Raw genomic sequence first — 14,469 nt, forward strand, 5'->3', positions numbered from 1 at the left:
GCAGACTAAACAATCCCAGTTCCCTCAGCCTCTCCTCATAAGTCATGTGCTCCAGCCCCCTAATCATTTTTGTTGCCCTCCTGCTGGACTCTTTCCAATTTTTCCACATCCTTCTTGAGGTGTGGGGCCCAAAACTGGACACAGTACTCCAGATACATACTTCCATAGAGCCATCCCAGCCCACAGGAAGTGCTTGAGATTTACAGTCTGACCAAATCGCTACCAGTACAAGGATCTGCTATTTGGATTCTCCACAGGTATACTCGGTGCTGTAAAATGCCTAGCAGTGGTAGTGGCTCCTTTGTGAAGGTAAGGCTAGATGACTGGCTGATCAGAGGCAGATCTCAGTGGAAGGCACCAGCAAGCCTGGAATGCACTATCCCCATTCACACAGGTAGGCCTCCTAGTGAATGATGTGACTGACTCAGAGCAGAAAGAACATACCTGCCTAAAGACAGGTCCTAGTCATTACAAGCACTCATACTTCAGCTAACATCAAACATAGCTGACAGTACAAACATGTCATGCAGTGTTAGGCGACAAGTTGGCATGCATGTAAATAACATCACTTGACAGATTTCAGCTTTGGCTCATGTCAGCATATTCCCTGATGAGCCATCAGATGGAAAGAAGGTCTCTGTGCCATCATATCACTGCAGAATTGTTTGGATGGTTGGAACCCGTAAAGACAGGGAAATGGATACGAGTCTCAGTATCCGTCCCTGACACAGACACCAATCATGGATGTATCAGGAACAGATTGGGGGACTCATTTGGGCAAACTACAAATTAAAGGAACCTGATCTTTAGGCAATATGAGATTATCTGTGAATGTGCTGGAGCTTAGAGCCATCAAACTAGCCTGTATGGCATTCGTGCCTGTCCTCATACTCAGTAGTACAGATTTTTCACACACAACATGACAGCCATGCACTACATAAACAATGGAGAACTTGCTCATTACCCCTTAGCATGAAGGCCATCAAATTCTGGACATGGCGCCATCAGAATAGACTCCTTCCAGGAGTCAGCGACAATCTAGCAGGCAATCTGTGACCAATCACGAATGGTCCCTGCACAGATTCATCTTAAGAATGATATTCTATCATGGAGAGTCCCCATAATAAACTTGTTGGCCACCAGGGACAATGCCAAGTGTCAGAACTTCTGCTTCAGAGGAGGACTGAGTCTAGGATCATTGCTAGATGCCTTCCTCCTGCAGGTGAACAGGCCTGTTTCTATGCCTTTCCAATGATTCCCAAGGTGATTTCCAAGAACAAAAGGGACATGGCCATGATAGTTCTCATAGCTCCATGTTGTCCAAAGCATTTTTGTCTAACAAACCTATTACAGATGTCCATTCAACCACCTATCCTGGATCTGATGCCCCAGCACCATAGTAAAATGCTCCATCTGGATCCAAAGTCACTGTACCTGATCAACAGTGTGGTTGTCGGCTGGCTGAGTACGACAGACAGATACTGTTCTCTACAAGAATAGGAGATCTTGATACAGAGTAGGAAGCCATGTACCAGGAAAACATATTCTTCTAAATGGAGGAGGCTCTTGATATGGGTAGCTCAGTGTGGTCTGAACCCTGTCCAGACCCCTGAATCTAGGATGCTTGACTGCCTATTGCATTTAAAGCCAGCTGGCCTTACATTCAACTCGTCTAAGATCCACCTCGTGGCAACTTCAGCGTACCATCCACCTGTTCATTCATGTGTTAGGTCTGTCCTCATCCAATAGTATTGAAGTTTTTCAAAGGGCTATTAGATATTTACCCACTGGGGAGAGAACCTACCCCTGCCTAAGACTTTACTGTACTTCTCTGAACCTCTCTGAATGCTTCTTGCATCACCTCTCACCAGACAGTATTCCTAATGACTATGACCACAGCCAGAAGAATGAGTGAAGTTCAAGCTCTTATGGCCAAATGTCCCAATATGATTTTCCATAGGGACACAGTGGTGCTGAGACCCCACCCCAAGTTCATTCCTAAAGCGGTCTTGAAATTTAGTCTGAAGGAATCAGCCATGCTGCCCATTGTCTTCCCAAGCCACACTCTGTACTATGGAAAAAAAGAAATTACACTCGCTCGACTTACTAGTACTTGATGACATTGACAAGACTAGGCCATTCAGGCAATCATCCTGGCTATTTCTAGTTTGACCTTTTAGAATGCCCAGCTAAAGCTATCTCATCGTAAAGATATTGAAATGGATTACACAATGCATTTTATTGTGTTACCAACTGGCTGGCTGGTATACATTTCCCACCAGACATCAAGACTCACTGCACCAGAGCACAAACAACATTCTCTGCCTGCTTCAGTGATGTACCAATCTCAGAAATATGTAAGGCAGCACTGTGGAATAACACACTGACTTTTGTCAAAGGCTGTGCTCAGCTGTGAAGTTTGAGTGCGCAGTATTGCCGTCACTGTTTGATTGATACAGTTGGCAGACCTCATTCCCACCATTCTGAGAGGGGATACTTCTTGCCAGTCACCTACTATGAGATCCACACTGACATATATTCAAAGAAGCAAAAGGGTTATTTATCCTACATTTACCATGGTTCTTTGAGATGAGATTATAGTTGGTGTGGAGCCCATGATCTGCCCTCCATCCCCACATTGAGCCCTCTGATATGGGCTGTGAGTTGCAAAGGAACTGAGGGAGACATGTAACTGCTCTGCCCTATATGCCCTGGCAGGGGAACACAAGGAGGCACAGGGCGCCTGCAAGGCCCAGACACAGCTATTCAAAAAATCCAATCTTGTATGCATGAGGTGCATGTGCACCTATAGTGGGATCCACACTAACTACATCACCTCAAAGAATCACATTTACTGTAGGGCAAGTAACCATTCTTTTCAAAACATAGTTCCACATCAAAAGTATTTGTACTCGAACTGCTGACTAGTTGTGGCTCTTAAGTTGAATTATATTTAAAAGAAAATATGCTTGTAATAAACATTCTCTTTAAATATCAGAAGTGCAATCAATGATGATTAGCTATTTGTTTATTCTAAATAGTATGCTGGAACAGACCCAGCCCTAAAGCCTCTTAAAATTACTAAATTATTACTTTATTTTTATCCTTTCAAAATATTTTCCTTTTTCTCTACGCTTGAAATTCTCAACTACAGCCATTTTGAGATTAAGTGTAAAACATGCTTCCATCATAATATAGCTGCTTAAAAATGCTGTTACTTCTCTTTCTGATTTGGTACTTTAAAGGCTGTATATGTGTTTAAGTTGAGTAATTCTGGAACCACTATTCACTCTCCATCTACTCCCACCTATCCACCAACCAATAAACCCTTTGCCTTTTCATTAAATTTTCCAACCCTGCATTCTGCTGACTTTCATATATCAAAAAAGAGAGTGAGTGCAAAAAGTGGAATCTCAAGTGAGACATCCAGCAACGTTTTTGTTTTTCAGTAAACAATCAGGACCATTTCCGAGTCAGATCCATTTATATGGGTTTGGTAACAATTGAGGAACATTGTAGTATGGTGCTCCACCTTTAATGACCTTAATACATAAGCCATACAACTCATTCTGATTACTTTATTTCACACTTTTAAAATAGCCTATAGGAACAGGTTAAACACTCCACCTTGATTGCTCAAGCTTCTGTGAAGACTGCCTGTGTAAAGTACAAAGCCGTTTGCACAAAATGCAGACTTTGTTGTGCAGCTTACCATCTGTCCATCTCACTAGCACTGTCACATTATTGTTCTTTACAGCTCTTTTCTGCTATAAATGCTAACGCTGGTAAACCACGCTTCTGCAAACTGCACTCTCTCCCAGCTTCTGCCACTGGATTACTTAAGGAACTGACTTAAAACATTGGTTCCATCAAATTGGGGCATAAAATCTGACCAATTTTAACAAAATTAGATATGGGTGTGAGAACCAGACTTCAGACCTAGATGTTTTCCAAGTTGGAGGGGAGGTGGTGGTCAGATATATGGGACTTAGGTCTGAACAAAAGATAATTCTTCATACTACTTAAGTATTACAAGTGTTTTAAATATGATTTGAGCTATCCCTTCTTAGATAACTATTGTAATGTACAGTATTAAATTACTAAATGTGTACAATATATGAATATCCAAACGAGTTCTGTTCTTTTACTGACATTTAACCTTTTAATTATCTGCGGTTCAAAATACACCAGTGGAAGAAGCAAACATTTCCTTCTGTTTGGAGAAAGGCTCACAAGACATGACATATACTGTGTCAAGAAACCAAAAATATTTGAAAACAAATTTGAGAATCATGACAGTTAATTTGACTGTCCTAACAATACCGGTGATTTAAGAAACATACTTAAAAGCTGACTATGATAACAAAACTTTTTGATTGGAAACCTGTGTTTAGTCTTGTGGCCTTTGGAGAGGATTAATATATTATGTAGAACTGTGTATCTTTTATATGAATTTAAAACTAAAGGTGCAGTGCTGTAAGCTGTTTGAATGAAACAAGACAGATAACTACAGAAATGAGACATGAATAGTCATCCTCTAAACATTGCAGGTTACAGAGTTTCCAAATATTTTCACAACCTGGCTAAATAAAGATAAAATAACTTAGGAAAATTGGAATTGTCATACTGGCACTTACTAATGCTAGTAGTATTTATCCTAGTTAACTTAGCTGGAGTTGCTGTTCTTACTTCGATAGAACCTTGTGACAGAATTCCACAGAAAAATTGTAGCTGCACATAAGTACATCCTTCTAGACAGTTAATATTTTATTTCATTTCTGCATTATAAGAAATAGCCACAAGATAAATAACTTTATCATGATTTGATACCGGTCAGAATTTGTTCCAAATATAATTTGCTTTCTTACCCCCCAATTTTATTATTTATCAAGCAAAGTTGCAATTTTAGGAAGAGGCTGACTATTCCTGACTGAAATCATTATTCTGGCATTCAGGCAAAGCTCCGAAACGGTACTTTTATTCCTTTTACAAAGTTTAGAAACCATAGTTTGAGAGTTTTACTTTTGCAAAGAGCACTGCACCTTTTTAAATATAAATTGAAACTTGTTTTGTATTATAACTGCCATCCGTCAACTGTAACTTTTACATTATTTTGCATAAGGACCAAATCCTTACACTGGATCTACAGGAGCAATTGTTGGAGCCCATGAAGTTTATCGGGATCCAAGAGAGAAGAGATCTAAAAGGTGAAATGAAGAAGAGACTCATGAAATATTAATCTGTATTCAGACTAACTAGCTGCTGGTCTCTGGAATATTTTAAATTCTTATTATAATACCATTTTATACACGTATCTCTGTAAATCTTTCTCGGTAATGAAATTCAAAAGCTCTTATTTAATCCTAGAAAATATTTTCAAAGAGAGTGCTAAGAATATGCAGGACAGCATAAAACAATTTTACAGTTGGTTCTGGGATATCTTGGATTATCACAAAATAGAATTTGGTTTTATACGCTTTTTCATGCATGTGGTATTTTAAAGCAAATTAGTGTTGTGATTGTGTGAGTAAACAGAGCAGTCATCACAAGATTCTTTTTTTGACTACCTCAACCAGACTTATAAATTTGCACGCACGAGGAGGCAAGCACAGTACACTTTATATGGAGTTTTTACTAAGCTTGTGAAGTGGACAGCTAACAAAGACTGCATTGCACATGCATGTGTGGCTAATTTAGCTGCATAGTGTATTGAAGGTTCACACTGGCTGAGGCAAGGATACTACAGGAGCCTTTAACTTGGTTCCTGCACACCTTGTAAAGTGAAATGGTGGTGTGATGGCCACTGTGCACTTTGTACGGTTCACAGAATAGGGACGCACTCTGATGAGCCTTAAGTGGAGCCAAGTCTGACTGGGTAAGGGCCAGAGTTCCAGACATCTTAGGTGGTGAGGGAGGAGGAGACACCGAGAACTGAGTTCTTTCTTGGTGTGGCAGAAATAGTTAACCAGAGAGGTAGATAGCAGCAAGGAGGAGGCAGCAGAAGTACTTAGGCCACTCTACACTAGAAACTCTGTCAGTATAGCAATATCAGCTAGGCCAGCGGTCTCCAAACTACAGGCCAGATTCGGCCCAGGGCTTCCATTTGTCCGGCCCTCCAACCAACAGGGGAGAAGCGAACAGCTGAGTAGGCACGCCGAGCAGGCAGGGGGAGGGGCTGCTGGCAGCAGTTCCCTCAGGTGGGCGCCGGGGGGTAGCTGAGCTGTGCGGAGGGATGAGTGCCCTCGGGAGCCAGTGTCTCCCCCCCCCCACCCCCCAAAAGGGGAGCCAACTCAGGGGAGAGTTGCTGCTGCAGCCAAGCAGGCACGGACCCCTGCCTTAGAGTAAAAATACAAGCCAGATGCTTAATTACAACTCCAATAAATGGAGTAAAGAAGATGGAAATTTCCAATTTCATAATGGTTAAATTTTAACTACAGCACTAATAGAACCAAACAGTCCCAACCAACAGTGGGAACCTGGAGCTTCTCTTACCAAAGTACAGCCAAACTTTCAGTCCTTTGTCATTTTCTTCAGCAGGGCAGGCACATCTAGCAGGCACAGGGAGAAGGGAGCAGGCACGGGGAAGAGCAGACCCAAAAAGGGGAGCCAACTTACAGTACTTGCGTCGATTAACTTTTATACCTGATTTAGAATTTAATACAACACTGACACAGAGTAGTGTTGTTTTTTAATGATTTTGTATATATTTGCATAATTTAATTTCTTTCACAGTCGCTTCGGCCCGCGAAGCCCCTTCAGAAATCTAATATGGCCCTCGTCTCATAAAGTTTGGAGACCCCTGAGCTAGGCGGTTGATTTTTTTTTTTTTTTTTTTAACATTTGATTTGTTGCATGGTTGACCAAAGTTGCCAAAGCACTTTTATCCAGTTTATTTCACTCTCAAAATCAGTATGAACTATACTGGCAAAAGAACTTTTTTGATTTATATAAGGAGGGCATGCCAGTATAGCTATATCAGCAAACCTTTTCTGGCCTTAGTCACCCTTTAATCCTTTTTGAGAAGTGCCAGGTAATCTCATCCACATGTTCAGCTACCAGAGATGGTCATACATGACTTCTGTTTAATGGCTCCTCTGAATGACAGCCCTGTAGCGTCAGCATTAAGAAAGAGCCTTGCAGGACTTGAATCTAGATCTTCCAGTTAGAAGGCAAGAGGACACCAGATAAGATTATATGGATGCAAAGCTTTTATATAAAAGGATGTTTAAAATTAGGTTTTGTAACAAACCTTTTGTTTCTTCCAGTCAAGACACAGATTTACCTGGAGCACCAGAGAACTTGACATTCAGGGAGCGCCAGCGACTTTTTTCCCAGGGCCAGGATGTATCGACTAAAGTAAAGGCTTCTAGGAAATTAATGGAACTGGAAAATGAGTTGAACACAAAATAAGATAAAAGCACCTTATCAAATGTTACTGAAAGATCCCTAAAATAAGGGTATGGAATGGGGCTGTTCAAGACGAGACTGTATTGTCTGTGAAAGAGTGAGTTTGATTCCTCTGTATCTAAGACTGTTAATTGAGATTTAGAGATGTTGCAATAGCAAGAATACTGATTACTTTACCAAGAGCTTGTGGTTTATACAATTAAAGCACTGTAAAATTTTAATTATATGAATCACGTGAAGGTCACTTTTTTCTTTTGTTTTGGGGGTTAACTTTTTCTGCAATAGACCAAGTAGCACTTGTCAAAGATAAGTTCTGTTTCCTGGTCTTTTACAGACATACTTTGTTTTAGCTGCTGAGCAGAGCGAGTGAGAATAGTTTGAACTGCCTAAATTAATCTGTGCACTAGCTGATGATATCTATAGGTTGTTTGACACAGAAGCCAATCTCTGGGCTGTTTTACAAAGGTCTACGGTTATATATACAAGTTTGACACATTGTATGCTGTTCATACAGACTATTAGCATATCAGTACAAACCTCTTATCATTACCTAGCATTCGAGTAATAGGGTTTGCCTGGATAAAGTCTTTGAGTGAAACAGTTTTAATCCTATAGGTGTTTTTGTTTGGGTCTAAAATGGATGCATAACAGAAACTGTTTAATCCATAACCATGGAAAAGCATATACATGCATACATCCCTCTTGTAAATGACGTGTCTGGTTTACAAACCTCCTTTTAAAAAAACAAGAACAAAACTGGAGATGAAAAACCTTGGGGTTTTGTTTTGTTTAACACTGTATTGAAATAACAGAATATAACAAGCAATAGATAATAGGCTACCTTAGTGGCCCTATCATAGCTAGGACCAAAATGTTAAATGTTCAAGATGGAAGTAATGATTCCAGGTCCAAAGCTAGCAGAACTAAGGCATGCATTTTCCAAGGAGTGTAGAACAGAGAGTATTAAGCAACTAGCCACGGCGCATCATTGATGGAGTTTATTATAGCAGCGGAGCTACATACTACTGTTGGAGAAGAAAAATGGTATAGCATACAGTAAGACTGATGTTTGAAATATCAAATACGATGTTGCTGGCTGTGAATATGAATGTCAGCGAGATGGGTTGACTTATTATCCTGACAGCACACCCCCATTATTAATATCGAGAAAGTAGTGCTAGTCAAGCTGTCCTTCATCTATCTGGTTTTACTTGCATCCTCTTATATTGTTATATACTGTAGAGAATCTTCTCAGCAGTTCAAGCTATTTTTACATATTGATAGCCTTATTTAATTTTGAATTGTTGGATTCTTTTTGTTCCTCCCACTGTTGTTTCTTCAGCTATGCATATATGGCTGATGTTGGGGATAAGGACCTCATCAGAGTTTGTTTCTCTTTGTGTGACATTAAGACAAAATATATTATTGTGATTCCAAACAAATTTTCTATTTGCAAAGCCCTAAATTGGGCTTTAGATGATTTTTCTGTATCATATTGTTCTCTTATAAATATATATTTAGGGAATTATGCACACTTCCAAATACAGAGGGGTAGACTTTCACTGCCTTAGAAAAGAAATCACTTTTAATAAGAGTTGTATGATAAATAAATGCAAGTTAATGAAAATTGGAGTGTAAATATTTGTTTTTTACATATTTCAGGTTTCTTATTTGAAAGTGTGCTTTTACCGTTTCACCTGTTAAATATGAAGTAGGAGATTAAACCGGTTCAAAGTGTTAATGAAGGATTTGCATGCTTGCTGTGTCTGTTAATCAGGAAAAGCAAGCCTCTCCCAATTTATCTTGAGAACACTAGCAGCCTTACAGTGACAAAATACTCTTTTCTTCAGAAAAAAAATTTAGGCTGTGGCTGGAATACTGTTGCTGCTAGAATCTGAAAAGGCTTAGCAAAAAAATACATAGAACCTTCAGTTGAATGGATTTGGCCGCTATTGGGCATTCGGGTCAAGTGTGAATATGTGTAAAAGTGCTTTTCATATTTGTCTGTGCATTATTATGGAAAAACATGAAAACTGCTGTAGTTTCCCATTTCTACTGTATTTCACTTGCAACCTATTTTTAATAAACTTTGTATTGTATTTAACATTGCGTTTTATAGAACTTTTTGTAATTGTGTTTTTATTTAATGCTGTATTAACACATTCATACCATAAATTATTAATGCTCTTTACTATACAGTTACCCTATAGGTATTCAAAGAATAGATACATACCTTGCTTTAAAAAAAGTATATACAAAATCAGTGTAGCCCACATTAAACACTGGTTAACTGATAGATCTCAAAAAGTAATTTTTAATGGGGAATCATCCAATGAGATTGATTCTAGTGAGATCCCACAGGATCTGTTCTTGGCCTAATGTAATTCACTATTTTAATCAATAATCTGGACCAAAAATATAAAATCATTACTGGAAAAACGAAGTTGACACACAAATTGGAGGGGTGGTAAACGATGTTTTACCAGTTTTACAGGTTGACTTAGATTGGCTGGTAGATGAATGACATTTTAATGCATCCAAATGGAAAGTCGTACATCTAGGGACAAAGAATGTAGATTGCAGTTATAAGATGAGAGACGCTATCTTTCAATGCAATGACATTGAAAAGAACATAGGGGTCATGGTTGATAACCAGTTGAACATGACCTTGGAGTGTGTTGAGGACACACAATTCTATAAGCAGAGGAATATCAAATAGAGTAGAAAGGTGGTATTACCTCTGAATACGGCATTAGGAGGCCATTCCTGGAATACTGTGTCCAACTCTAGCATCCACACTTTAGAAAGTCTTCAGTAAAGAGGAGAAAGAATAAAAACAAGTAGAGAGTTATGAAGCTCAATTTATTAGTTTATCCAAGATGAGAGATGACTTGATCACAGTGTACAAGTACCTACATGGGGAAGGGGTTTCTGATATTAGATGACTTTTTAATCTAGCAGAAAAGGAATAATGAGATCTAAAGGTTGGAAATTGAAGCTAGACAAACTTGGACAGGGAATAAGGCACAATTTTTTAACACTGAGGGTAATTTGCCCTTGGAATAAATTACTGAAGGAAATGGTTGGATTTTCTTTCACTTAAACTTATCCAGTCTTGATTTCTATCTTTCTTAAAGCTAGGATGTAGCTCAAGTAGAGGCTGATGCAGAGGTCACTGGGTGAGGTTCTTTGGCCTGTTTTATACAGGAGGTCAGACTAGATAACAATGGTTCCTTCTGGCCTTAAGATCTAAAGAAAAGTGTTACAAAGAAGGTTGCATGTTGTCTTGCAGGAGCACCATGCATGGCTTTAGACAATTTTATTTCTCTCTCTTTCAGGAGTTATCAAATTTGACCTTTTCCCTCACTTCGTCAGTTTGCAGATGACACGCAAACTGAGTAATTCGGAAATCATACAGGTCAGGTCACTGATAGCTATCTGGGTCGCTTGTAAGCTGGGTGCAAGCAAACAATGTGTATTTAATATGGCAAAATGTAAATGTATACACCTAGGAACAAAGGATGTAGGCCATACTTACAAAATGGGGGACTCTCTCTTGGGAAGCAGCGACTCTGAAAAAGTTTTGGGGAAGTTCTATGGTCTGTGTTATACCAGAGGTCAGACTAGATGATCACAGTGGTCCCTTCTGGCCTTGGAATCTATAAATCCCATTTATTTAATAATCATAGCAGTAAAACGTGGTGCTTGTTTCATTAGACAAGACATGACGCAACAGGCAGATTAAGCAGATAAACAAGACTGGGAGAAACAAGCTAAACGGTAAAATGAGCAATCTTTTTGTACAGTAAGTGGGAGTCTCTGCCTAGCCATGCCTAAATTCCTGTATCTTTAAAAAAGATACTTCTAACATGTAATTTTATAAAACTATTTCTTTCCACCCCAGCTTCCTGTTTTTTATAGAACTGCATTGAGGGAGGTTAGTTCATGCATTTCCTAAGAACCATAGCCTTTCCAGTAGTTTGCATATCAAATACCACGTATGTGGATGGTGCTTTTCTGTAAGAGAGCTTTAGACTAGCCCTGAATTGATCCTTGGGATGGACTAGGGGAGGAGGGCAAGGATCAATTTGGGATTTTTGCCGTTTCTTACAGTTTGCCCTGAGGTTCGTACTCATGCTCTTGAGCCACTGCAGGACAGCTTGATACTGGCATAGTTGACAGGATTCACATACCATATGTCAATTAAGTTTATAGATCATAGCCCCAGCACTGTGAAAAGTTTAAACTAGATATTGATAGCTTTAAAGAATAGACATGAGTGAACCACAGTTCTATAATGGTCTTGTGAAAAAAAGACCTTGAAAGTTTGTTTGCATTACGTTTTGACCAGGTGTTAGGGGAAGAAAAGGTAGTGGTGCCCAAGGACCCTCCTGTCACAGTGTCTAGAGTAGCTCATACTGAGTGTGCCAATCTCAGGTCAAACTGTCAGAAAACAGGGCAGACATCCCAAACTGGTGGCATATTCTATAATTAGATTTCACCAAGCCAGTAAGGATCACTATATTAGTCTGACCTGTAGTCACAAATGGTTTTCGGCTTTCCAGCGCATCTTGCCACCAGACAAACTAGGGTTTCTGAAGAAAAGTTATTAAAACCAAAAATCACTTCACATTAGGTTACTCCCAATCCCAAAGGGTTGGTCACTTACCCCAGGACAACGGATACTCTGGATCTCACATCAGACAACGCTGGCAGCCAATCTCTCTGATAAACTAACTAAAGGTTTATTAGCTAAGAAAAAGAAATGAGTTATTGAGAAGTTAGATCAAATGCATTAACAAGTGAGTCAAAGTTTGTAAGTCCAACATGATAGCAGAGACGTAGTAATCTGCTAGTTCCCATAAGTCTCTCAGGGTTACCTAGAATAGTTCTAGGGATTTCTGTCAAATCACTCAGTTTTCCACCCTGTCAGAATCCACCAGTCCAGAGATACAGGATCATCCCCTGGATTCATTTTTACAGCTGTTTTCTCCGGAAAACAATCTGGCAAGTGTCTCCACCTCAGCAGGTGCTCTTCCTTTGTTGACTAAATGCAGCCTGGGTCTGTGGATTTCCCACAGTCGAGCACAATGACCCATGCTTTGAAGTTAGCATGCTTCTTCATTTACAGTTCCAAGGCTCCAATCCTGTTTGATAGGCAATCTAATCACAGATACAGACATAATGCATTCAGTTACAGCAATCCAAACAATCTTTCGTTAGTTTTCATGAAGTTTAAGCATCAAGTAATACACCTCTGATTTAGGATTAAGTACAGGGCATACAGAATGTAATGTGATAGTAAACAACAATATCTACAACAATAACGGTTATAGGTAAGTGAAGACAATGACATTAACATTTTTTGATATCCCCACACAAATTAATAGTCCTATGCCTCCTAGCCCACTTAATATTTCTTTGATATCCACACATAAGTGAATTGGCCTATGGCTTTGATTTGAGCTTGTCTGTCAGCATCACACCTCCTTCCACAGATGCCACAAAGGAGACAACTGCAGGGATACTGGCCCAACTGCAGCCTCAAATAGCCCAGGGAGTACGTGAGCACCAACTGATGACCGAACTCCATATCGGGGAAACCAAAGGCAGCTGAAGAGATCCCACTAGACTAGTGGCCTCTGGCGGCTGGGAAGGAGCTGCTACAGCTATTGTCTGCAGCCCAGCAGGATGCATGACAATCCAGCTGCGTTCTGGAAATGCGGACAGGGCTGCTACATATATGACACTTGGCAGCTCTGCACACGCTCATTTGTTATTGCCTGGTTTCTCTGTTCTAACTCTTGTTTTGGGTGGCTGGTGTTACTGGCCCCTTACATCCTTCTGCCTATGGGAAGCTAAGGTGTAGAAACTACTTTTTAATACTAAAGGGAAAAAAAGGGTGTGGGGGGGGAGAGATGAAGGCATGCACGGAAAGGGTGCATGTGGGCTAAGTGGCTAAAACTTAGTGTATGTCTACATTGCACTCAGGAGATGTGATTGCAACACATGGAGACATACTCAAGCTAGCTTTGATTGAGCTAGTTCCATTAGGCGCCGACTCCATGCAAAAAAAAATATTAAAAAAAAAATTAGTGGGCAGCTCCCCCCATCAGCTCCTCCCCCTCCTGCCGCACATCAGCTGTTCAGCAGCGTGCAGGAAGTGCTGGGGGGGGGGTGGGGGAGGAGTGAGGGCGAGATGTGCTCAGGGGAGGGGTTGGGGGGGACAAGGCTGGAGTGGGGGCAGGGCCTGAGGTGGAGCGGGGATCAATCACCCCCCAGCAACTTAGAAAGACAGCACCTCTGGCTCGCTCACTAAAAATCGCAGTGTAGCTGTACTCGGGCAGCTAGACTCTTGTTTTTAGTGAGCTAGCTCAGTCAAAGGTAGCTCAGGAATGGCTACATGGGCTGCATTCACCCTTCCTGATTGCAGTGTAGATGTACCCTAAGGGAGGTACAGTAATGGGGCTATAAAGCTGGTCTCCCAAAGCCTAGGTTTGTGAGTCCGGGCCAGACCTCAATTTAGCCGAGACTTCAGCTCCGGCTAGAGTTAACAAAAAGTTGGGTCTTTGAAAGAGAGATTTATTACCTGAATGGGTGTATCCTCATCTCTTGATAACACTTTTTTTTAATAAGAACTAAACCCAGAAATGGATTCTTGACTTATTTCTGATCTCCCCATCACTAGTTTTAAATTAATCTGCAGCCCACAATTCCCATGCTATGGCTGCAGCATGACAACTGGTTATTCCAGTATGAAGTTGTGATCATAGGAAAAAAAATCCTCTTACTGAATATGTCTCAGACAATGTTAGAAGAGGGGCTTTACAGGACCAGAAGGAGAAAGCATTTAACACTTATCCCATACGGCTCAAGGCATCAACAAGAATAGCTTGGCAAAAGATCAGGATCCTGGCACCTAAGACACAGTGGGAGCTTCTATCAGGTGTGATGGAAAATGTGCTGTTCAGTGCATTTATGAATCCTCATAATCTGCATTTCGTATTTTAAATTTTAATGGCTCTCTGGCTGAGCACTGTGCATGAGTGAATGTGATTGCAT

General features: G+C 40.4%; 1 protein-coding gene across 28 annotated transcripts in view; it reads left to right on the forward strand.

The window, feature by feature from the left end:
• Positions 1-9,511, forward strand: part of AFDN (afadin, adherens junction formation factor) — a 215,865-nt gene extending 206,354 nt beyond the window's left edge. For all 28 annotated transcript variants that reach the window (XM_043543212.1, XM_037895158.2, XM_037895174.2 and 25 more), the window contains 2 exons: positions 5,123-5,207; positions 7,266-9,511. In XM_043543212.1, the coding sequence (XP_043399147.1) occupies positions 5,123-5,207; positions 7,266-7,410 (230 nt within the window). In that variant the 3' untranslated portion in view covers positions 7,411-9,511. The remainder of the gene's footprint in view (positions 1-5,122; positions 5,208-7,265) is intronic.
• The last annotated feature ends 4,958 nt before the right edge of the window (positions 9,512-14,469 follow it).

Source organism: Chelonia mydas, chromosome 3 (assembly GCF_015237465.2).
Source record: "Chelonia mydas isolate rCheMyd1 chromosome 3, rCheMyd1.pri.v2, whole genome shotgun sequence".
Taxonomy (NCBI): domain Eukaryota; kingdom Metazoa; phylum Chordata; order Testudines; family Cheloniidae; genus Chelonia; species Chelonia mydas.